The sequence below is a fragment of the Stenella coeruleoalba genome (genome assembly GCF_951394435.1).
Source record: "Stenella coeruleoalba genome assembly, chromosome: 5".
Classification (NCBI taxonomy): Eukaryota; Metazoa; Chordata; class Mammalia; order Artiodactyla; family Delphinidae; genus Stenella; species Stenella coeruleoalba.
Window position 1 is genome coordinate 24,088,960 of NC_137150.1, and position 26,614 is coordinate 24,115,573.

Below are 26,614 nucleotides of genomic sequence, written 5' to 3' on the forward strand. Positions count from 1 at the left end.
AAGTGATAGAGAATGAAATTTCAGCTCAACATAAGGAAAGATTTTCTTACAGTTACAGATGTCTAAAAATGCCATTTGCTTCCTTGGTAAGTGGTGAGGTTTCTGCCTTTGGCTGTGTTCAGTTATAAGCTGGAGAGACCGTTAACAAGAGTGTTGGAGCAATCAAGCATTGGCTAGGTGTCTGGACTACATACATCACAAGGTGACTCTACCTTTGAAATTTGTGTTCCTATATTCTGGTGTGCCTGTGTATGTGCATGTGTGTGTGTGTATGTGTTTAAATTCATCAAAATAGATCTAAGCCCAGTCTTATTTGGTGAACCAATATTCCTGATCAATATCATGATAATAAGAACTTTGAAGTTGCAGACTTGAGAAGTTATTCTTAACGTAATAGTGTATTAACTTAAATGCAACCTTACAAAACTCTACACTTTTACCTTAATAGCCCCCCAAAAAGGAAGAATCAAAACTGGAAAACCTCCAGAAATAAGAACACTATTATCAGTGTTTACTGGCTAAAGTAATTTAGCAAATTCATAGAAAATAACCTTCCCCTTAAGTTATAAGCTTAAGGATTTCAAGAAAATCTGGCTATAGTATGTATTTGGTTTAATGAAGCTCAGTTCCTTGTAGCTGTAACTACATTTATTTCCTATATTAGCTTTACTTACTTAATGATGCCTATTCATCTTCATAAAATGTGTTCTGTTGTGTTTTTATAGGCTGTGCTTTTGAAATTCTCATGTTTTTAAAAAGTCTAATTAAGTTTAAAAGAAAACAATGAAAGATGCAGGGGAGGGGAGAGAGCTGGGTAGCAGCCAGGAGTGCATAAGGAACCCAAGAATTCTCAAACAAAGAAATATTGAGTGGGCCAAAAGTTTCATTTGTTTTTTTTTCTGTAAGATGGCTCTAGTAGCACTTAGCTGTCTTTAACTTCATTCGAAACAATTTTGTTAGATTGTATGTGACAGCTGTCATATCATGTCAATTTTGTTAGATTGTATGTGACAGCATGCATTTTAAAAAGACATCAAAATTGGTGAATTTTTGTGTAGCCATTTTAATATTGAAGGTGGAAGAAAAATAGCAACACTTTCAGCATATTATGCTTTCCTATTTCAAGAAAGGTAAAAACGCAACTGAGATGCAAAAAAAGATTTGTGCAGTGTATGGAGAAGGTGCTGTGACTGATTGAACGTGTCCAAAGTGGTTTGCAAAGTTTCGCACTGGAGATTTCTCGCTCGATGATGCCCCATGGTTGGGTAGACCAGTTGAAGTTGATCGCGACAAAATCGAGACATTACTTGAGAGCAATCGATGTTATACCACGCGGGAGATAGCCGCCGTGCTCAAAATACCCAAATCAAGTATTGAAAATCATTTGCACCAGCTTGGTTAGCTCAGTAAAGGAGCTCTCTGAACCTCCTTTACTTCAGGGTCTGTATAGTCCTAACCTTGAAGAATCTGATCTTGGATTTGCAGTCCACCTCCTGCAAATGGGGCAGAGACATTGCATGAAGTTTGTCTTATTTTAGGCCATAGATAGATACATAGATACCTAGATACATAGAGATATCAAGATATATATATGTATCGTAATATACATATAAAACCATATACAATCATTATGTAAGGCACAGTGAAAAGTCCAGAATTTCTCTAAGGGGAAAGGGGTGAATGGGAAGGAGATTTGTCTTGAAGTTACAAATGCATGGCAAGACCTTTGTTTTTACTTTTTGTACTTTGAGAGGAGGGAAAGTGTTGGAAGAATCAGCTTGGGTGAGCAGATGGTAATAGACATTGCGGGGGGATAAGTATCCCCTACCTCAAGTCACCCCCTGCATCCACTAGTTGGGTATGAGGAAATTTACCTTTCGGGTTTCTTTACTTGAAAAACAATGTGGTCGGAGTCACAGATATCTTCCCTAGAAGATATCTAGGGAAGAGTTGCTCTGATGATCAAACAGGATGTATATATGTATGAAACTATACTTTGCAGACTGTAATGTGTTACAAATATTCACCAATACTATTATTACAAACTTCTCGCTGTCCCTGAACCTGAATCTTGTCTAATGGAGAGGCAGCCTAGTCTGGCAGAAGTGGCATGTGCCTTGGACGAAACTCGGGACAACTCAGTTCTTCCCTTTATTGAGCTTTACGTGGGCAAATGCATTACTATGGTTGAGTGCAATTTCCCCAACTATAAAAGAGAAATAATATTATCAATTTATGAGTTTTCTTTTCATAATGACATGAATTGCTAAAAATGTTTAAAGTAAGCAAAAGCCTTTAACTCGTTCCCTAGCACAAGTTAAGTCCTAAAAAAATGAGTCCCATTAGCATTATTACTATTTTAGAAGTAGTGATACTGATATTATGACAGTGTCCTAAATCTAGAAGAGGATCTCAAAGGATTGCACTTGTACTTATTTGTAACTATAGATCTTCGGCTTTGTAAGGAGAGGCTTCACTCTGGGAACCATGACCTTGACTGGCAACAAAGCTTTCAGATCCCTTATGTCCTGGTGATAAAGGTCACAGGTCTTCAGCACAATTCAAGTCCTATGCTACCTGTAGAGCCCACAGGAATTATTGGGTTCACCTTGAACAGATTTCCTCAGGACTTGGGACTAAGCAAATGTTAGAATCCCAGGAGCAAAAGTTTATAATTTTAATAGAATATATTGTAATGTTTGTTTGCAAATCCCCCAATATAGGAATAAAAATTGTTTACTTGTACTCCAGTTTGTTCAGAATAGTTATACCCAATAATGTGTAAAAAAATGAAATCTGAGATATTCTCTAAAGAAGGCTCCCAGTTAGGAATAAGGGCAAATTTTATTAACAAACAAACAAAAAATTAATCCCAGGACAAAATTATGGGGAAAATAAAAGAATATAGTTAGTTCTTTCTTTCCTTTCACTTCTATTATAGTTTTGTAGGTTCTTTAACATCCCAATTAAAATGAATTTCAGTGCATTACTTGGCCAAGTAAATGAAAGTCAATATGTTGAAACAAACTGTAAGTCAAATAAAAGCCATACTGAGGAGTTCATGTGAATTTAATTAGTATTAGTAAAGCAGGGTATAGTGAACTGCTGTAATATTTCTGTACATGAACCACAGTAATATGGTTGTTTCATTCTTTTACTAATAGGAGAAAAAGTCAATCAGAATTAGTAATAAACATATTTTATAAAACAGATATGACTTTTTCTTACTTTCTAGTAAGTACAGTGAGTAACACCAACTGAAAAACATAGTATCAAATAAGTCTTTAGAGAACACGGTTTGCTGACCAGATTATGTTGTTTAACATGTAAATTGTTACCATGAACTTTCTGAGTTTTTAAACACAGATTGTCCTCTAATATTTCCCTAGTCTTGCTTGCCCTATTAAACGTGCTTTTTTGTCCTAAAGAAAAGTTCTGCTAAGCAAATATTACTTTTAACCTGGGTCCCCTCCACAGGCTCCCAAACTGTGAATTAAGGGAAATAAAACAAATGTTGCTTACTGTACTGGATAAATAAAATGTTGACTCAAGTTATTTTTCATTGACCCTGAGTGGGAAGGAAGTAGATTCGAGGTTATTCATATTAAATACTGAATTAACTAGTTAGACATTTATTATTATTATTGGTTTGGGGGTGGAGTTTGTTCTTTTTTCTTTTTTCCAAAATCGACCAGTAAATCTATTCCCTCAGTAATTGACTACTCTGGGCCAGACTCAGGCAATAAAGGTTTAATGGTCAAATTGGTTGCTTCTGTCAGCTTGGCCTTAAGGTACATTCTCTTTCTGAAACACGTCTTCAGGAGATTTTTGCATGTGAAACACAAAGTTGAATTTGCCCACACATTTTCATTAAGTGCCCTGAGAAGGAAGTTATTATGAAGCCTATTCATTCAGAGGAATGTTGTTACATGATATAAGTAGACAAAGGAGTGCTAATCAGTGCTGCTGCCTTGCTATGAAGGGAATCTTTTTTAAAATGCTAACAACCATCTACAATTTAAAATAAGTGAGTCTATTAGATTGTCAAAGGTTTTTTTAAAATTGATAAAAATTAATTTTGACAAGAGTGTGAGGAAAGGGCGGCCTCTACACCATTATTAGAGATGTAAATTGGTATAATCTTTCTGAAGGGCAGGCTGGTAGTATGTTGAAAAAGAAAAATTAATATATATCCTTTGACAGAAGTAGCCCAGATCTAGGAATTTCACCTAAGGAGTAATCACTCAGCTAGGGAGAGAGATTTGTATAAAGATGCTCAGTGCAGCACTGAGCTTATAAGGTTATAAGTTTATAAGGGGAAAATCTGGAACAACCAAATGTCTAATAATGGGTAATAATAGATACAGTGAAATAAAATTGGGTATGAAGATACAAAGGGATATTGTGCTGCCATTAAAAATTGTTCAGTAGATTGAGATTTATTGCCATGGAAAGAGGCTTGTGAAATATTACTGACTTAATTAAAGTAAATTATATAAAAATACAGTCAGATTTATGTAACATAATGCATGTCGTCTATATAATCTATAGATCTGTGAATAAAGAGATCACTGAAAAAGATGTTCCACAAAAAGACAAGTGCTTTTTTTGGTGGTTGTTTGTATTTTCCTGCACTCAAGAACAACTTTTAAAGAAAATAAGAAAAATATTAGATAAGAATGCTTGATAACTTCCTGAAAGTAAAAAGATGAAGAGTTGGAGCTTAAGCAAGGCTAAAGAAGGAAAACATTTGGGAAGTATTTTATTCCACTTTAAAATTTTTGTTATAATTTAATTCAGTTTTTTAAGCTATGAAAGTAACATGTTCATGGTAAAAAACAAAATTTAATAGGAATGTCAAACGTCTGTAAAGTGGAGTGCAAGTTATGTGTATATGTATATGTTAATACACGATGGATTCATACGTGTACAGACATATCCTTTGTTTCCTTAACTTACTTTTTTTTTTTAATGTCTCACAATCAGAAGTCCTAACTCCAGCTAATAACTGCTGAATTCATCACACACATTTCTGAACCAAACACGCTGGGCTGAGCGTGGGGAAAGAGGTGGACCCCAGAGGCAAATTGGGGTATGACCACTAACAAGAGGCTGAATGGATCCTAATCAGCAAAATGTCCCCTCTAGTGTAAAAGACACTTGGAATGGGGACCGGAGAAGGAGAAGCCCTATGAATTTAACCTTGATACGTGATTATTAATGTCAAAAACTGGATAGCTGCTCTGGACTGAATGTCTCCCCTTAACCCCCTTCAAATTCATTTGTTGAAGTCCTAATCCCCAGTGTGATGGCATTTGGAGGTGGGGCCTTTGGGAGGTAATTAGGTCATGAGGGTGAAGTGCTCATGAATGGAATTAGTGCCTTCAGAAAAAGACACACAAGAGAGAAGATCTCTCTTTCTCTCTGCCATGTAAGGATACAGCAAGTAGGCTGCTGTTTGCAAACCAGGAAGAGGACCCTCACCAGAACTAAATCAGCCAGCACCTGGATCTTGGACTTCCCAGACCCAGAACTATGAGAAATAAATTTCTGTTGTTCAAGGCACCCAGTCTATAGTATTTTATTATAGCAGCCTGACATGTTATGGCAGATTAAGACAGCAGCCAAATCTCACTTTTTGAAAAAGTAAAGACATAATGAGATAGAAAAGTGTCCCCCATCTCCTACATTTCCCCCTATATTTTCAAGCTGTCTGTGGTTATTTGAGTGACGGTGTTTGTTTTGATGGGCTGGCCTAGAATGTAAAGTGAGTACTCAGGGTAATCGACGATCGCTAACCCCTGCAGAAAGACCATCCTGTACCAAAAGAGCTGTGATTTTTTTTTAATCCATCCTTTCTATTACTGGTTTTAAATAATGCGTCTGACAAGATTCTGCTTTTCTTTCTGTCAGTTGTCGGTGAACAGGTATTGGGCATTATTTGTGGGGCTGTAAATAAATTACATGAAAAAATAATGAGTCCTTAAAAAATCAAGAGAAATGTCTCCGGAGACGTCTACCTAACATGGTGATTTATGTAGGTCTGGGAAAGAAGTTTCAGAACTTCCAAATGAATAGTCTGGGTCATAAACTAAAATCTCTTCTAAATCTCCCTTTGCTGTAGCCCTTGGACACATTTCCCTTTCACTTCTAATCTGGAAGTTGGAGAATGTTTTTCTTGTTCAACTTCAATTGTTTAGTTAATGGTCTAAGAATAACTCTTGGGGCCATCCCTCAGCATAACATGTTATTACTCTATCCCTCTGACTGAATGTGATGTCTTGATTGTGTTCTTGCTGAATTAACTGATCCCTGGGATTAATCATTTCCTTTTTACCAGCTGGAGATTGTAGACATTTAATGGATATACCTACGTCAGTCAGTTTAATGAGTCGCATTGTCTGAAGTTTGAAATATACTGATTATTCTAATTTGAAATATAATCGACATTCGTCCTCACTACAGGTTTCTAAGTTTTCCAGGTTTGCCCTTCCTGCCTGCCTGAGGAAGGTAATTTAGCTAAAGCTTTTTTTTTCTTTTTTTTATTTAGTTCTTCAGGGTCTGGGAACTCACGTGTATCTACTAAACAATTCTTGCATCGTTCACTATGGTACACGTTAAGCAAATCGTGTAGTTTCAATTTCTGTAACAGGGACTGTTCTTTCGTCCTAGTAGGAATTGTTCCATGGAGGATCATGCCAGTTAATCTCACCCTGGGGTACCTCTGGCAGCCTTGCCGTTGGAAAGGAGGGTGGGATGTTGACACGGCTGCAGCATCTGTCACTGGGTAGAGAGCCAGGGTAGAGTCAGCTGACCTGGCAGGATAGGCAGGGCCCCTGCACCCCGCCAGAGGCTGAGCAAAAGGCCAAAGGATGGCCTTGCCAGTTACAGGAGGACTATTCAGTCACCAAATAAAGTCACAAGAAATTAAATGGACTCAAAGCTGAGTCGTAATTCATGGGTTTTGTTTTCTGTTTTGTTTTCAGTTGTTTGAATTTATGAACTTCTTGGCTGAGAACGTCATCTTCTGTTACATGGGCCTGGCGCTGTTCACGTTCCAGAATCATATCTTTAATGCTCTTTTCATACTTGGAGCCTTTGTATCCTTTGAAATACAGAACAATGGGTGATGAGAAAAGAGAACAAACTACTTACCTTTAGTGATTATTCTGTTAAATTGTTAAAGTAATTTCCTCAGGTTTACTGCAAAGCTCAAATTCAAGGCAGACAAGTAATTCTAATTAGGGGTGGAAATTATCCTAAGAAATTGGGGCCTTTATTAAATGTTATGGTTCAGGATAAAAAGTTTGGAAAATACTGAGGGAAGTAAGGGGGAAAAACTAAAAGAAAATGACATTTTTTGAAGATTCAAAATATGTTTAACTCAAATTATGAATCATTTATATAAAGAGTATGTCAATCCATTTTTTATATTTAATCTGCATTAGAATGTATCAGAAGACAGCCAAGATTTAGAACTTCAGAAATACTTTCAGTGCAAGATGGTAAAATCTTTTTTTCCAGTGAGGACTTTGAAAAAAAGATAGTAAAGATCAAGTGAAATTAACATGATAGATGTGCTTTTAATGTCTTAAGCTCTGTGCACATGTAAGTTTATTTTAATAAGCTAGCCCCTTTCCTGTAAGTAAAAGGACAGGTGAAATCTAGACTTCAGTTTTAATGCAGAGGGCTTTTCTAGCTCTAGGTCTGGGGTATAAGCATTCCCAGTAGGAAGGGATGTCTATCAGAAAGGATACTGAGCCACTGCGCATGTCCCCAAGGACAGTCAGCAGCTGTTGTCCTTGTTCCCACCTGGAAAATGGGCAGATGCCCCCTAGGATCACAGGCAGACGATTGTAACAGCCAAGAGAGCCGACTCCTCTCTGGAAGCCAGGGTCCAACTAAGCACCTGCACCTACCTCTTGTTCTCTTTTCATTGAGCAGTCAAGTGAATTTTCAAATTCCATCCGAAACCTGGATCCTAGAAGGAAGCTCCCTCTTCCCAAATAACTCCATCCCATTTGAGGACAAACTAGAATAGACAGACTATCAGGGAAGGAGTCCAAGATGTCAAAAGAGGAGAGATGACTACCACAAATATTTTCACAGATTTTTAACCTAGAAAGCTTGGAGTTTAGTGAAACATCTCTTAAAGCAGAAGTTGTATTATACATTTAGACAGGCAGTTCCTCTCAAAATTAAATCCACTAAAAGAAAAAAAATAAGTGAAACTTGCTAGGTTTAAGGAGTATAAACTGATGGAAAGTAAGATGATAATCGTGAGCTGAAGCACATTTATCCTTTCTAAAGTGCTGCTTGAGAGGATGATGCCACAGCCTCAGAATGGTCTCTGCCTCACATTTTGCAGCAGAACTGAGTGTAGAGTCAGTTATCAGCAGCATAAATATGATGAGAAAATTTACAGTGATTGAAATGGTATTGGGTTAACAATTTTAAACCGAGTATATGTTCAAAGAAGACAGAGTTCTCTACTGTTTCTGGACAGGAACTGACATTGAAAAATGAATTTTGGAAGCAAGTTGGACATACATGTATTGACATGTTTATTCCTGTTTTCTGGGTCCTAATATAGAGAAGCTTAAGGACATAATATTTAAAGCTCAAGAACTCTCACCCTTATTGCAGCAACATTTTCCTCAATGTTTCCCTGTGCTTATCCACAGCTAGCAATTTTTGTAGCCAGAGCATGCAACATATATCCCCTCTCCTTCCTCCTGAATCTGGGCCGGAAACACAAGATCCCCTGGAACTTTCAGCACATGATGATGTTTTCAGGTATGTGAACTACATTGTGTGTTAGTGCACGTCTTCTCTCGTAATTTCCCAGTACTTGGAAAACCATGAGGATACTTAGAGACCTTCTGGGGAAGCATAACTTCTCTTTATCCCATTGAACATACTGCCATGTGGATATCCATAAGTTCTGAACAACAATGGGATTTTTTTTTTTTTCCAGAAGGGAAATGAAATTAAAGGGAATCTTGTTGGAATGGCCTCAAGGTTCAGTATCTGCCGGAAACTGGCCTGGAATAGGCATTGGACTTTCCCCTGACTTATTTCAGATCAATTTTCACTTGGGAGAATTTGCATAATTTAATAATTTCATAAATTGCATACTTGCAGGTAAATAGTGTGTAAATGGTACCATTTTTGTTCAGTGTTAAAGCTCCTTCTCTTTAGAACCCCTGCTCCTTCCCTAATGCCAAGCTCCAGCAACTTCTTATGGTTAATACAAAAGCAAATCATATCTAAGTGTGATCAGTTATTAGTTGAGAAAACAAGTATTAATTGCACTCTCACCAAATGCCAAGAGCCGTTCTAGGCACAGGTGGATGAGATCGACAGGATCTCTGCTCTCAAACCATACCTGAAGGCTCTTTTTTTCCCAAAGAAAATAAACAAAATGAATTTGCTGACCCTGAACTACCCTGGGGATTCTGTTTCTCTCTGTTCAATTAATTTTCCTACCATCAGCCTTTTCTTGTTTGGAGACCTTTCCCCTTACATGCCTTCTATGTATTTATGCACTTATATTACACTCAGAGGTAGTTCATTGGAAGATGCATGAGAGTAAAACAAAACTGCTTCAGAATAGAGCAAACAAAATTTGGGGTATTCAGGGAGATATGGAAAGAGTGAGGAAAACTATCATTTATTGAATATCTGCTGTTTGCCACTCACTATATATCAATCCTATAAAGCAGATATTAACCCATTTTGTATATGGAAAAACTGAGGTTCAGGATCTCAAAGAGGTCAAGTAACTTGGCCAAGGATGAACTCATCCTTAAACCCAGGTCTGTGAGACTTCACCTCAAACCCAACTAAGTGTCCCAAATCCACATTTCTAGAAGTAGTAGTAGGAATAAAAGGCTTGTTTCACCTTCAGGTCCCTCCCAGCCTGTTCCACACAGTAAAGGGTGGGAGCTCTCAGGCTGAGAATGAGTCATTTAATCAAGTACTGGCAAATGGAGACCCAGAGTTTAAAAATGCCCTTCTGTAGGCCTCTGACAGTGCTTCTCTACATTTCCAGACATGCCGGCGGGGTGAGAGAGGGAGTCATACAGAGGATAATTCGTACCGATAGGTGATCTTTGACTTAGAGCAGCGATGAACTTTGGTAATGATTGACTCCATTGTGGGAAAGCAAAAGGCAAATTGGATCACATAAATAAGAAGTCGGCACTGGGTTGCACTTTTGCAAAGCATTTCTAGGAGGTGGGAAGCACTTTTCCTTCGTTCCCATCAAAGTATCAGTAGCTTTACTCTGGAGAATGGTGGTTTATTTTTAAAACTTGGAGATTATATTTTAAACAATGCTTTTTTTCCCAAAGAAGATTGTGAGAGAAGTGCAAGGTTTAGATAGCCGTGTTGGGATGTGAAGCGTCTGCCCAAATAACCTCGTGGCTTTCTGGATTCGGCACCTTCTGTGTTTGCTTAGCTGTTGGATTGGAGCTGCATTAAAAACTGAGGCCAGCAGTATGGTGTGTATGACCAGGGGATGTGCGGAAGCCCAGAATTCGGTGATACCTTTATGATATCCTAAATCAGAGAGTCAGCAAACTATGGCCTTTGAACCAAATCTAGCCCACAGGAATTTTGTAACTAAAGTTGGAACACAGCTATACCCCTCTGTTTACATATTGTCTGTGGCTGCCTTTTGTGCTATAAGAGAAGAGGCAAATGTTGCCACAGAAATTGTATGGCCCACAAAACCTAAAATATTTACTATCTGGCCCTGTTCTAGATCATCTTCATCCTCTAGAAGAAAAATAATAACCCCATCACTTTAATGGGATTGACATTAATAGTTTAATTCAAGGGAATATCCATCTGCTAGTTCCTAGCATTAAGAACATTGGATTTTCCACCAAAAAGCTGTCTTCTTAAAAATGAGGAGATTGTAATGTTATAGGGTTAGGTAATGGAATCATAGATGCTCAACTCCAAAGTCACTTTATACCTTTCTAAGACCTTTTGTGGGTAATGTTTTGAGACTCATAGCCAGGGCAAGATAAGATAGGCGCTCTTAGTCTCTTCCTGCAGATTAAAAAAAAGAAAGAGAGAGAGAAAGACATGGAGAGTTTTTGAGTATCTTGCTCACGATCTGACAACTCATAAGAGATGAAATTGAGACTTGAACCCAGGCCTCTTGACTTTGAATTTAGAGCCTTCTCATCTGTCTTGACACAACTTCAGATTTACCCTCAAGGTCATGAGAACAAAAGTTAAATCCAAACCGTGCCCTTCCTAGCCCAGGCCAACTCCAGCATGTCTTAACATGCCTCTCATGCAAACCTGACCCCGATCCTGTTCACAGTAAACCACACACGTGGGTGACACCCCTCCCAGCCATAGGCTCAGGTTCTACACTGCACCCACTGACCCCCTTCAGAGTGTAGGAAGGACCAATGGAGTTTACCATGTGCGGCGCAGTATTTTTTCTTCAAAAGAGAATGGTCCAGACTGGGCTTTGATTTTCTGCATGAATTCTGATATGCCATACCTCACTCAGGACTTAAAGTTTTAAATATATTTGCCAGGAAGTACAGAATTTAAAAGGTCAACGTAAGGTAATGTAAGCCTGAGGAGGAAGTGAAAAAGCAGATCAAATAACACACTGTCTAGCCTTTTCTGAGTGTGTGGGCACAACAGCTGCTGAAACCAGAAGAAACAGCCAAACCCCTTAAAGAATATTTGCATTATAATGTAGCTTAATGTTCTTAATTATGTCTAGAGTGGTTTTGGTCATCCAGTAAGAAGGATAAGTTTGGAAGCTCTCTAGTGGAAACCACTTGTCCATGCTTCACTAATAAATTTAGATGGAGCCTTTCTTTACATAACTTAAAACATTTTTCAGAGTCCTCTGGAGAAGATAAACAACAATGACCCTCGATCTAAAATGGGAGCGTGAATTTATTTACACAATCCCTCAGTCAGTCACCCAGCTACTCATTCAGCAGACACTCCCTGACAGGCTCTCTTTGGTAGGTATTTGGGTGAACAAAGACAGCGATGAGAACCCTGCCCTTAAGGTGGCTTGCAGCCTAAGAGAGAGAACTTGGCTTTGGGCCAAGCTTGGTTCCCTAAGCCGATGTTTCAAAGACCAATCAAATAAGAACCAGAACTTCTGTCTTAGTCAATTACACCTACTATTTGACAAAGCCTTTTGCATCACCTTTACCCTCACCTTGTGCATGCCTTTTTGTACTGGGCAGGTAGAGAACTGGTGATGTATTTCAAGCAGAAGTGGATTTACTTGTAAAGTTAAAGAAGCTTCAGTTTTAAGCTCCCCGTGTCCCCCTTCCAAGACCCTGGGATGGGCGCTAGCAGTGTGTCCTAATGGTATATAAAATTTGTGAAAGGTGTTTTTGTATCATTTTTCTTAAAGAGGATTCAAAAATGTGTAAGTTTCAGGCCCCATAAAACCTGAATCAGACCTGTTTCCAAATCTGGATGCACCTGGAGGTGACAGTTTGCAGAGGGATCCAGCTGCTTATTACTTACCTCCTGTTGGGGAGCACACACTACCGGCAGTGAGCATTGGAGCAAGGCGTGGAGCTGTGTAGATGGCTGGGGTACAGCAGTGTTTTTGAGCAAAGCACACATTGTTCATTGATGACCTTACTGCCACTTCCACCACCCTGTGCCCTCCCCCCCCCCCGCCCCCCCACCGTCTCCACCTTTGGCCTCTAGAGCCAGTTAAACTGAGCGAAGCAACTGTCAGGACCCAGATTGAATTTCTCACCTAGCACAGACCCTACCCGATTGGTTTTGTGTAGTCTAGTAATCCACACACATCAGCCTTGGAACCTTAAAATGAGGTCTCAAGGTCAGGAGCAGTGTGGTCTCTCTGCCTCATTTGCCTTGAGAAGCTTTTAATAATGCAATTTCTGTTTTTGGTAGCTAGGTTGCAGTTAAGAGTCAGTTGGGGAAGTCTACCCTGAGACATTTTCAGGCCTTCTTTAAATTCAAGGCCAGGAGTTCACAACTGCTCTGCTGTATCATGTGACACCCGGAACAAAGGGCTTAAGAGGACCGCTAAGCTCCCCTGAAACTGTTCCTGTCCCTCTCAGCACAGCCCTAGTTAGTGCCTGGGGTGAGCTGCCCTGCCCAGTTCTCAGCTCCCTTGAAACCGGAGAAGCGGAGCTCTGTGGTTTAAATTAAAGGAGGAGATGTGCTTTGCACAAATTAGCTTTCCTATTGATGTGGTGCATATTACAAAGATCGGGCCTCTTGTTTTAATTCAAATCCATGTGTTGCAATTTTGATTTAATTTAAAACTAAATAAGAGCCGGGAATTGCTTGAAGGAGAGGAAAAACCAAGCCCGGTTGAGCCCCGGCAGCCTTCCTGAAACCACTGTGGCTGGGGACTTTAGCCTACTGGGCTTCAGAGGCTCCATGCAGAGCTGCTGTGCTGATCCGGATGGAACGGAGGCCCTGAAGCACCCGGGCAGGTTCAAGGGCCCCAACGGTGGGTCACAGGACATAATTCTCCAATTTGTCCATTTCTGTTGCACTTTGAAGAGACATTGCACCCCTGATGTGTCCTATTGCATAAACTAGGAAGGGTTTTTAACCGGGGAAATGTGACCTCAGTGTATGGATATAATATAAAACCTCATCCAAGAGTTTACATAGCCATAAAGACAACAGCACCAAGGGTGGCCAGGCTTTGCTGCTAATGTTGCTTGTCGCTCATTTGATCGTCCCCAGCACTCATTGGCATTCAGACAGCTGCTGGCGCCAAAGAACTGAGAGAAAGGCCTGGAAGTAAAACTTTAAGAAAACTTTCCCATTAGCATTCAGTTTTGTCCCCCTTAATGGTAAAAAGACTGCCATTACTATTCAGGTTCTGGGAAATAGCGTATAGAACCTCAGTGTTCTACAGGACAGCTTAAGGACCACTGCCCAGGTGTAGGTGACAACCTTTCTCAGTGTGTTTTTGGTGAGCCACCAATCAGGCCATTGTCAGAGCCAGTCTGAGACTTTGACCAAGAAGTGGGCTTCCCAGTTGATTTATCAGTTATACCCAGGAAGAAAACATAAGTGGAATTCATGAAAGTGAAGAGTCCAGGTTATTTTTTCAGCAGTGCCTAGGAACAGGACTCTGTGTCCATGACCACCCAAATTAATGGAACGCTGTTAAGCCACCAGGACTGTCCCACAATAACGACCAGCCACCATGTAAAAGGGACACTTCCATGCTTTGTTGATCCTTCACACCCAAAAGTGTGGTCCAGAGACCAGCAGCTAGGACATCACTTGGGGTCTCTTTAGAAATGCTGAATCCGAATCTGCTTTCTAACAAAATCCCCAGGCAATTCGCATGCATGTAAAACTTTGAGAAGTGCATCCCAGAACGTAATCAAGATTCGTGGTTTCTGTTCTGAACCTCTCTCTTCAATCCCTCCCTCCCACCTTATTCTGTTTTGCTTTGGACCCCCTTGGGTGCCAGGCTTGCTTTTTTTTTTTTTTATTTTTTTAGCATTCAAGTTGAAGAACTTCAATTTTTATTTTGTGTTGTTGTTTTTTTTTTACATCTTTATTGGAGTCTAATTGCTTTACAATGGTGTGCTAGTTTCTGCTTCATAACAAAGTGAATCAGTCACACACACATATATGTTCCCATATCCCTTCCCCTTCCCCCTCCTTCCCACCCTCCCTATCCCACTCCTCTAGGTGGTCACAAAGCACCGAGCTGATCTCCCTGTGCTATGTGGCTGCTTCCCACTAGCTATCTATTTTACGTTTGGTAGTGTATATATGTCCGTGCCACTCTCGCACTTTGTCACAGCTTACCCTTCCCCCTCCCCATATCCTCAAGTCCATTGCTTCTTGTCCTTCCCCTTGCCGTCTGATCAGCACAGCAATGTTTACCCAGTTACAGAATCTCCTCCAGTTCCTCGAGTATGTGGAATTCTTTCCCTGTTCACTCAGGCTCTCCATCTGTCTGGACCCCTTTCCACACACACACCCCCACCCCTCACTCTTTTACTCAGCTAATACCTTTTATCCTTCAGATCTTGGCTTAGACATCACTTCCTGTAGGAAACCTTGTAACTCCTCAAGTCTGAGTTGATGTCCCCCTCCTCTGTTTCCGTAACACCCAATACTTCTCCTCTCCTAGCACACATCACATTCTACCATGATTTTTGGTTTGCCTGCCTGTGTGCCCCTCTAGACAGGGAGCTTTGTGAGGCCAAATACTTACCTGTTTCATTCACTCTGTACCTCAGCACCCAGCCCACTACTTGAACCTTCCACAAATAATTGACGGATGAATAGGCAAATGAATGAACAACCTACAACAATGTCAATGCAACTAAAATTGTACATTTCACTAAAATTTCACTTAAGGACTATCCATTCCTGTTCTATCAGCCTGGGAACTTCTGAATCCAGAATTGACCCCAAAGGCAGCTCTCAGACCATGTTTGCCCAGGTGGGAGCTAAGCAACAATAAATTTAAGGAAAGAGATCAACAAATAAAGACTTTTGTTTTTGAAATAAAAGAAAATATTTTTTACCTACTCACTTCTGGCTAAAAAACCCTTCCCTGAGCATTCATAACAGTAAACATTGTTAATACTTCCTCAACAGTAGCATTCGGATATGAAACTATTTTTCAAATCTTTGCTTGCTTTGTGTTGGATGGATGTTTATGATTTCCAGTTAAAGACCTAAGATCTCATTAAAAACCCTGGGACTTTTATATGAGCCAAATGATTTGAATCAAGAATCAGGCTTGGGGCTTCCCTGGTGGCGCAGTGGTTGAGAGTCCACCTGCCGATGCAGGGGACACGGGTTCGTGCCCCGGTCCGGGAAGATCCCACATGCCGCGGAGCGGCTGGGCCCGTGAGCCATGGCTGTTGAGCCTGCGCGTCCGGAGCCTGTGCTCCGCAACGGGAGAGGCCACAACATTGAGAGGCCCGCGTACCGCAAAAAAAAAAAAAAAAAGAATCAGGCTTGACTTCAGCTCAGGAAAAAGATTTCTTTAAATGTATGTACTAGGGTTGTCTGAGAGTCTGAGTCTTCTAAGCAATAGGACTGTTTCTTTTCTTGGCTTGCGGGGATCTTAGTTCCCCGACCAAGGATCGAACCCCGGGCTTGGCAGTAAAAGCGCCAGGTCCTAACCCCTGGACCGCCAGGGAATTCCCGACAGAACTCTTTCTCTCCTTGTCTCTTCCTTTGTTCATCCTTCCAGAGAGCGACAGCCCAGATGACGCCATCACGTTGTCAAGCGTTCCTTGCCAAGCCTTCCTCTTCTCAGCCCCTCCCCCGGAGTCCAGGGTTCCCTCCCGCTCCCGTGGTGGTATATCTCCTTCCTGCTCTGGGTGTATCTTGTGCAATTAATTAGGCCACTATCTCTTCCTTACCAGTACAAGGTCACTAACCAGCTAATGGGACATAGGCTGAGAACATTTTCTCCATTAGAGCGGATGAACATCTACCAAGTCCCCACCTCTCTCAGGTGACACCCACTGTGGCCCGGGGAAGGCATTAGTGAGCAGGTGGCTGACCGGTGAAGGTCTTCTGAGGTCTTCAAACGGGACAGGGTTAACCAGCTTATGCAGGAAATGAGTCATGAAAATGTTCTAACCAGTGTGTCAAACAGTCAGAAAAAAGACATCTTGAATAACAAGTAACCACGTGCCGCGTTGCTGTGACAAAGTAGACAAGCACGGCAGGTCCGGATGAACTGAAGATCCCATTAAGTCCTCATAGTTTCAAATGCTGAGAAAAGTTTATGTGATGATGACAAATTCAGAACATCTGAGAACTAGCTTTGAGCTACAGACAGCCCCATAGTGTTCTCCTATGATTAGGTCAAAATAGCCTATTCTTCACTTAGTTCCAAAATAAATTTACAGTAAAAGTTATTAGCTCTTGCATTTTTAAGCAGCATATTAGATTCTATTGGGCACCCCACATATTTTCTAAATAGGAACTACCATTTTGGTGAAATGCAGAGGGCTCAGGCTTTGAAGCAGTCTCAGCCATGGGGCGCTATATGGTTAACTCCCTCTAAACCTCAGCTCCCGTGGCTATAAAATGGTACTTACGTTAGACGGTCAGTGTGGAAAACCAGAGTAGAAAGTGTATATAAAATGCCTGGCACAGGGACCGCCACTTAGGCCACATTCGACAGTTGGGAGTTTCCATCACTCTCTTTAACCACCCGAGAGGAGATAGCCGTTAGTGCTTCACAGAGACATGATTCATATAAACTCACAACTGCTCTCGGAAAAACCTCCTATCGGAGATTAAGGTTTTTATTCTAAGTAAGGTTTGACCTTCAGATCACTGCTGAGGACCTAGTCTGAGGCCAATGCTAAGTGCTAGTGACATACCTGTGGAAGGTGAGATCCGAGGCTCCACCCCCTCCCCTTCATTTAAGGACAATTGCTGATACTCTACTTTTAGTTGCAGCAGTGACCTACTCCTCGCACTAAGATGTGAAACGTTGTCAACTCAAAGTGAAACTCAAAATACCAGTTTTTGTGAGGAAAATATATTGGAGCCCCCTCTGGGACAAGTTGACACATGCAAAATGCCACCATCTACTTAGACATTTATTGAGTGTGAAAAAGTGGCAAGGCCTTGTAGATTACCCAACCGCACTATAGAGAGAGAGTAGCCAATAAGAACACTCTAGCCCCTGAGAGACACTGAGTAATGAAAGGGGACAACCCAGAACACTTGTCACCTCTCCCTGTGTTTCAAGGATAAGGTCTTAGATACAGAAAAATAAATAATCTTATTTAATTTGGGAACTTTCTGTGTGCATTTCAGTTTTTCAGGAGTGTCACAGATATCACAAATATCTGACTGATAGTTTTAACCAAGCTAACCTGTCCGCTGAGGCAAACAAAAGGACCACATTGTTTTTCCCTGTTTTCTGCCTGAATTTGCTTACTAATTGCTTGCTTGTTTTGGGCATTAGGTAGACATAACCTTAGAAAACTATCAATACACACGAACCAGGCTCAAAAAATAAGTCTGTCTGTACCATGCATAAATCCCTCTAATTCTGCCCTCAGGTTCTGTGGATAGAGTTCAGAAGAAGTCAATAGGATTGACTCTAGTAAGTTATATGTGCAAATGAGCAAGAAGCATTTACATTTAAAAATGCCTTGTGCTACATTTCCATAGGGCCATTACATCATTTAGGAATTATCGGCACTTGCTCTAATATACTGGGGACATTGCAGTGCTGTTTGGGCAACCAAATCCTTCACAGACAGACCAAACCTCTGTGAGTAGGGCTGGGTCCCAGCCGCACTGCCCAGCCTCCCACTGACCCTCTTCCAAAAGTTAGAGACCTGTGATGGCACTTGAGGGCAGAAGGAGACACCAGAGGTGCCCTGCCTGGGAATAACAGCCTTGCTCTCCCTTTACAGGATCCTCAGTCCCACTCACCGTCCACTTCCCTCAGTGCCTGAAAAATGTCACTAGACCTTCCTGGAGCTGTTTTAAATTCCACAAGTAAACATGAAAGCACGCATGTTAACTATTTTAAAAAGCACGCCCTTCAGGAGAATTGTGTGCTACCCTTCCCCAGCAGATTTCTTCCTTCCAATTGTTTTCTTCTCGGCAGGAAGCTCATTTTGGCTGCGTGCGGAAATGGGGGTTTTGACTGGAGAGTCAAAAACCAATCATTTTAGAGTCGGGTGTCTGGGACTGGGATGGGGAGGGCAGCATGATGGCAGTAATGCACGGAAAGGGGGAGAGAGACAGAGACACCGAGACACAGAGAGAGAAGGTGCAGAAAGAATTGGGGAGGGAGAGCAAAAGGCAAAACATCTTTTTCAAAACGTTGCCTCAGGTTGATCGTCCGCCTGGGAAAGGGGAAGAAAATTTTCTTCTTCGCATCTTTCCTAAAAATTCAAATTATTAAGATAATCATGATTTTTTTTAATCTTTGTTATGGGTTATATATTCAATGGGGGGAATGAAACAGATTGAATAACAAGCCATACCATGTACTGTGTAACCTTGGCTACCCCATCCTTCCCAGCCCATATTCCCTCATCTGTTAAGAAAATGTTCTGTGATTCTACAGGGACATGTAAGGGAGAGAGATGTAGGTTTGGTAGATGTAGACAGCCTTATGATAGGCTAAGCTACTAGGATACACAGACTCCTAAAATTCAGTTGTTGAACCACAGTAGTAAATCCGCTCTCATTCAAGTCACAGGTAGGGTTGATATTAACATGAGGGTGGGGGAAAGATGCCTCTCCTCCAGGTGGCGATTCAGATATCACCAGGCTCCTTCCATCTTGTGGCATCATAATCCCCTAAGTCAAGGGTTCTAAAAGTGTGGTCCCCAGACCAGCAGTATCAGCAACACCTGGAAACTTGTTAGACATGCAAATCCTCAAGCCCCACCACAGACCGACTGAAATCAGACACTCTGGGGGTGGAGCCCAACAATCTAAGGTTGAACGGGTACTCCAGGTAATTCTGATGTAGGTAAAGTCTGGGAACTACTGCTATAGGGATTCATCGTGATTTATAACTGGCTGGTGGAACAATGGGAAAGAGAGACTGGGGTAGGTCGCTTTTCTTAAAAGCCTGGGCCCAGAAATGACATGTATCACCTCTGCTCTCATTTCTCTGGTGAGAACCAGCTGTATTCCTAGCTGCAAGAGATGCTAGGAAATGTAGTTTATGCAGTTATAACAGCATAGCATGGATGATAAAACTAGGTTCCGGTGGACAGATAGCCATCTTTGCCAAAATAGCCCTCTGCAGTAGGAATATTTTTAGCGTTGATCCTATGGGAAAAAAAGCAATCCAGTGTCTAAACTAGGGTTTCTCAAACCAGCAACTATTGATATTTGGGGACTGATAATTCCTTTTTTGGGGTCTGTCTTGTACATGGTAGAATATTTAGCAGCACCCCTGGTCTCTACCCACTAGATTAACATTAGCGCCTCCCACCTTCCAGTTGTGGACAATCACAAATGTCCTCAGACATTGCCAAATAGTCCCTGGGGGACAAACTCACCCAAGTTGAGAACCATTGGTCAAATAGGAAACTTATAAGTTGACCCTTGAAACACAAGCTGGCCATAAGTTGGGTACTGCTCACAGAAAGTTGACTTTCTTCTGATCTCTCTTAGCCTTTCTCTTGAAACCCTCCGTTGAAGATTTCAGCTAGTGGCAAGGATTATCCCACAGTTTCCTACCGCATCTACCTTCCCTACGTAAAAATAAACTTCCAAAGACAGAGGCATCTATGCATGTTGACTCAGAGTTGTGACAGAGCTAATCCTATGTACAATTACCCTTCCTGGCTGCCTAAGGTGTCCAAAAACAAACTTCATTTTATGCAAAAATACATCGAAGTTATGTCGCATTCCTTCTCAGTGGCCTTAGGTTTAAATGATTCAAGTTCAGGAAGAGAGATGAAGGAAAGAAAGTTCTGCTTGTCTAACACAGACTTAGTTTCCAGAAAAACTCAATTTATTTTTGAATGCAGAGGCTTTTTCACTGAAACAATCTGTTGGCTTCGCTTCCATGTGATAAAACGACGTTGAACTGAAAATGGGACTGTATAACAAGGTTGTACTGTCCTGGAAAATGTATTTTGAAATCAGACTGATGTTTTTGCTGAAAGTAGTTACCTTCTGCAAGGTCATGGGACTTCAGCAAAGGTAAAAGCAATACATAATTCTATTGTAGACTCAAACTAGGGTTTGATTTATCAGACTGATGAGAATGTGTTAAATCTTTGAAATCAACCCCCTCACAGTACTTGAAATGAAGGAAAAAAAGGTATTGCAATGGATTATACCCCAAATGAAAAGAAAGGCAGCAAAATAACTTATCTAAGGGATATTTCTTTTAAAGAATGGGTCAGTTTCTCAGGGACATTTCTGCATCCCTGTCCAACTACTGTTCATTTTCCTTTGGATTCCAATTGTGTTTCAAAGGCAAAATATGATCTTTCCCTCATCCATTCACTCATGCATTTATCCAATGCTTAAGGAGTGCCTGCTATATGAGAGGCACCATCCTAGCACTGGGCCTGCTGTCACTGAGCTCACTGTCTTGCGGAGGGACACAGGTCTTAAAGGCTAAAAAACAAACATATAATTTCAGATGGTGATCAGTGTAATAAATGACATGTAAAAAAGGCCTGGGTTCGAGTGGAGGGCACTTAGATGGCATGGTCAGGGCAGCCTTTCTGAGGACTGAAATGAATGAGGAGCAGCCAGGGCTGGGGGCCGGCAGGGGGGAGACTGGGGAAGGGGGCGAGGGGAAGCCTGGGAAGAGCACTGGAGGTGCGAGAAGCAGCACAAAGTCCTTAAAGCAAGAGAAAACATGGTTTAAAATCAACTTTATCTTCCCACACTTTTCAAACTCCAAATTTTCCTCCCAACTCCCCACTGTCTCCAGTAAAAACGACTCTAACCTCTCCCCTGAACTCCAGACCCTTAGCTCCAACCACCCACTCAACCTCTGCGCTTGTGTGACTACTAGGGATCATAGATTTCACATGGCTGGAATATAACCCTTGATCTCCCCCAGACACCCCAATATGCTCTTCCCACAGTTTCCCCCAATTCTTCCAGTTGTTCAGGCCATAAGTTCTTGGAGTTCTCTCTTCTTCTCATACCCGTCATCCAACCCATCAGCAAATATTGTCAACCTTTGACATTATTCCAGTACTTACCATGCTACCATCCTGTTCTGATCCACTTCCACTTCTTGCCTGGATTATGCAGCAGGCTTCTCACTGACCTCCTGCCTCCAGCCTGGAGATCTGTTTTTCATAACAGAGCCAGAGTGATCCCTTTAATCATAGAATAGATCCTAGCGCTACCCTGCCAAAAACCTTCCTGAAGTTTTCCATCTCAAAATAAAATTCAAAAGGCTTGCTGTTCAAGAGCCCAGCATGATCTGGCTCGGTTACCTCTTGAGCATTATCTCCTTCCACTCACCCCCCACCTCCCGCCCCCCATTGATTCCATTCTAGCCACACCAGCCCCTTTGCTGCTATGCGAACATATCAGGCATATCCTTGCCTCAGGGCCTTTGCGCCTACTGTTCCAGAAGCCTGGAGTGCTTTTCTTCCGGACACCCACATGGCCTCTCCCTCATTAGAGTCTATGCTCAAATGTCACCTAACCAAAGTGGCTTTCCTAACCACCCTAAACACTCCAACCCTTCACATAAATATATCCTCTATCTTCTTATCCTACTTTTGTTTTCTTCACAACAACTTACATATTACTTTTTTTTTCTTTTTTAAACTAATCTGGAAGCCCCTTTAAGGCAGAAACTATCTCTTGTTTTCTGCTGTCCCCTAGAGCCCGAATGAATGAAGGAACACATGAACGTCACCACCTCATATCTCGAGAGTCTGAAGCCACTGTAATCATTCAATTCAAAAGCGTTTACTGAGTTTCATGTTTTGGATACTATGAGAGATATTAAGTTGTGTAAAGAAGTTGTAATTCCAACCTTTTAAAAGATTAATAATTGAGAGTAAAGAATAGATCATATTAAACTACTGATTCATCTCAGACTATCATTTAATAATATGAGTGGCATGAGCAATGTGTTTTATAGGATTTCCAAGAAAGAGCAATATGGACTGGAGTATTTCAGGAAAACTTCATGGGGGTGGAATAGAGGCAGAAAGAAGTGAAACACAGGCTTAACAGTGGGATCATGGCGTAGGGGCAAGGATAACAATTGTTTACTGAGAGAAAGAAGACCACCTTGTTGGTATGCAAAGCTCTCAGTGGACAAGAGGAGGTAGACCCGGAAAGGGGAGCAAAATTCTGATTGAAGTGTTTCTGTGGGCTGTAGGAAGCCACTTATGGTTTCTGGGTCAGATCACCACCTCAAAAAGCTAGATTCTGAGGAAACTGTTCAGAGGGACGTTGATAGTCTGGAAGGAAGAAAGGATGGAGGCTGTTAGGCCAAGAGACCAGGGTGTTGGTCAGGGGCACAGTCAGAGTGTGAGGGGATGGGCCTCGGACCAAGGTGGTACAGAGGGAAGAGAGAGGAGCCCGAGCTTTCAGGTAACTCATTCTCTGCTGAATCCAAGTCTCTAGAGTCAGGACACTAGCATGAGTAACTCATACGTTTTTAAGTTTCACAGTTGATGCTGATGTGCACTTCTGGGTAAAGACCACAAGCTAGTCTTAAAACCTCCATTTAGTGATGAGACAACACAGATTCAGATGAGGCTAATGATCGTGCATCCTGTCGGGCAGGCCTGAACAGATCCCAGGTCTCTTGACTCTCAGTACGAGGCTATAAGGGTCTCAATAAATAATAAAAGGGCAGAAGCCAAACTTGAAGAAACAATTACTCAACCATTCCATTGAACTAAGAGATATCAATCACTTTTCCATTTGTAATCAAGGATCATGAAGAATCAGAACATTCATCTGTTCATTGACCTTTTATGTGCTTGGCATTGCTCTACGTGTGTGGATGAACAAAGAGCCAGCCAATTACAGTGTAATGTCATAAGTCACCTGATAGGCCAAGCACAGTTTGTACTGGGAATGTCAGTTAGCCTAACCCAGGTCCAGACCTCAGTGGAGGCTTCATAGAGAAATCAGAGGCTCAGCAGAGCTCTGAATATCATTGGAATTAGGTGAAATTTGGGTGAGGGTTATAGAAGAAAGAACTAGAGAAAATTTGAATGGGAGAAAAATGATTCAAGCATAGAAAACCACATGTGCAAAGAGCTCTTTCACCCCACCATTGATTTCAGTGCCTTAAACATTGCACATTTGTTGACAATGGCCGTGATTTGGGCCCTCATGAAATTTAACAATCTTACCTTTTTCTTCAACAGACTATACATGCAAAGCATACTCTTTATACCTCTAATATACTTTATCATAATTTACCTGTTAAGAGACTCATTTTTGTAGAACCATGAGCCCTAAAATAGAGGAGCCCAAGCTTCCTCACCATTGCATCCCCCCACTGTGCCTTGGGTAACAGGTAGCACAGAGTGAGTGCTCAATAAATGTTTAGGTTTAGACTCTTGCTTTGCACCTTCAATGCAAATGCCTTAGGGGGTACTTGTATTCTTGTGATTTAAATGTAGCTGTAATAGACCTTCACCCTGTTCAGAACACATTTGCAAATTTATAACAGATTAAGTTTCACTTTTGCTGTTTAAAGATAAACAGGAAGCTGCACTTTTTCTGCAGCAGGGGTCCTTGACTGAAAGCTTTCCTTGGTTCAATAGTCTTCTATTGTTATGAATAGAACATCGACATAATTAACATAAGAATCCCTTAGAGGCCAATTTTAAATGAAACCACATTTAATTTCAGGTAATTCTTTTATTCCACCAGATGATGCTAACTTTCCAACTGAGTATGTGAAATATGTCAAGTCTCTGAACAGTAAACCCATCTAAAATGAGATGGAATAGTCTATAACCCCCCAAAGTATAAAATTATGTCCATTAGTTGGCCAAAACAAAGAGAAAAAGAAAGGTCAATCCAAAGAATCAAAGTACCCATTAAACAAAATAAAACACAAGTTTTGATACTGAGTTCTGAATTTCCTGGTCTGTAAGCAAAATGGCATGTGTTCTTGGAAAATAGTGTTTTGCTAAAAGAAACTCCTGAGTCAATACTAATCTTTAATTTCTAGTATTTTGCTGGTAGCCTAAGTAATTTATTTCAGTCCTAAAGTCCTCTGTTTCCCAAATCCATGGTGTGAAGGAGATAGGATAAGTGTGCCCAGAGCCTCCACATAACAGATAATCAGTACATATTGCTATGGACTCCCCTCACATAGTGTCCCCTTCAAATCCATAAGTTGAAGCCCTAACTTCCAATATGATGTTATTTGGAGATGGAGCCTTTGGGAGACAATTAAGTTTAGATGAGGTTATGAGGGTGGGGTGCCCTATGATAGAATTAAGAAGAGACACCACTGAGCTTGCTCTTGCCTGGCAAGCAGGTAGCCTTCTGCAAGCCAGAGAGAAAGCTCTCACCAGACCCGGCCATGCTGACATCCTGATCTTAGACATCTCAGCTTCCACACCGTGAGAAATATTTTCTGTTGTTGGAGCCACCCAGACAGTGGTATTTTGTTATGTCAGGCTAAGACACATATGTGCTGAATGAAGCAATGAATGGCCATTGATTTGACAATTGTCTAGGTGCCAAATGCGTGATCAATAACTTTGGCATCATAAAGGATGAATGGTATGTAGGCAGTTTTTCTCATCTAGAGTTCTAAATGAGCTTCACTTTGTCTACTTAGTGACCTCACCTTTCTCAGTTCCATGCTTCCCATGCTACTAGGCCATCTCACATGTGGCATGAGCCATATTTGCGAAAAGTGGCCAGGGCTACAGACAGATACTCTCTTCTCCAAAAACACACTGTTTCTGTGTTTTTTTAGGTGACCATTATATGGGGGAGGGCTCCTCTTATAGAGCCATCTTGAAGTTGGTTCTAAATATCAATGTTTCTTAATATTCCACAAGTACAAGTACAAGGCAGTGGCTGCATTTTTCTTTCTTCTTTTTTTAAAGAGATCTCTACATTGCATCTCCTGTAAATATAGAGCTTTATTTATAGGATACAGATTTTTTTAGAAGTCAGAATAACATATATCTTTTGAGTATATTTTTAAACTAAGAACTGCTCCTGTATAGATAATTTAGATTTAAGAGCCTAGTTATACTAGTTTAACATAATAACATTATTAAACATATTCAGGAAGATAAATGATTATGTCCTTCCTTGCCCTTGATAACTAACATGAACTTTACAATAAACATGACGTAGCAAGTTTTAACTTTTATTCCAGTCTCTATTTTTCTCTTTCTCACAAAATTCAAAGTAAAAACAAAAAATGAAAAAACAAAGCCAAACACACACACACACACACAAATATTCAATATAATGAAAATAAATACTTAGAGTCTTATCACTTAATATTTCTAATACACACCACTTAACTGGAGTAATGCTTCTTTATGGACACTTCTGGAAATGTGAGCTTGAGGAAAAGAGAAAAAGAAAAGATCACTTTCTATCTCCAATCTTGTCCTGATTAAACACTGCTAGGAGCTTTACCTTAACCTATACATTTTCTCCTCAGATATAGAAGGCTGTTGGAAAACTGTTTCTTTCAGTTCTCATTCCCTAATGACACCATTTGTATTTCCTGGAGAGAACATTATTGAAATATTCTCCAGTAATAAGGGTTATTAATATCCCCACTCTCTTGTCCCCAGCTGGGTCTAAGTGCATGAACGTCTCTGGTGTACTCTTCTTGAGTACAGCCATCTAAGTGTTCAGAATTTCTGATGAAAAAATTTTTTTTCTTTATTAATATCTACTTCAAATGTTATCTTTCTTATCTTCAGGCCATTTCCTTGTCTACATGGAGATTTAGAATAATTTTCTTCCTCCATTACATTTTGTTCCTTGAAGGTAATTTTATAATCAGAGTGCATGTTCCTCTCTCTTTCTGAGGCTTCCTTCTTTCAGGCAAAATATATTAAGTCTCTCTATTCTAATCCTCTGGATCTTGTGTTATGCCACTTGTCTCTTGTATATTCTCAGTGTAAAGATGAGAAAG

At 40.8% G+C, this 26,614-nt stretch overlaps 1 protein-coding gene across 1 annotated transcript in view; it reads left to right on the forward strand.

Annotated features, from left to right (window-relative positions):
- Positions 1 to 26,614, forward strand: part of SLC9A9 (solute carrier family 9 member A9) — a 540,287-nt gene that overhangs the window by 318,329 nt on the left and 195,344 nt on the right. Inside the window, exons 10-11 of the mRNA XM_079923147.1 lie at positions 6,987 to 7,100; positions 8,685 to 8,796. Of these exons, the coding sequence (XP_079779273.1) occupies positions 6,987 to 7,100; positions 8,685 to 8,796 (226 nt within the window). The remainder of the gene's footprint in view (positions 1 to 6,986; positions 7,101 to 8,684; positions 8,797 to 26,614) is intronic.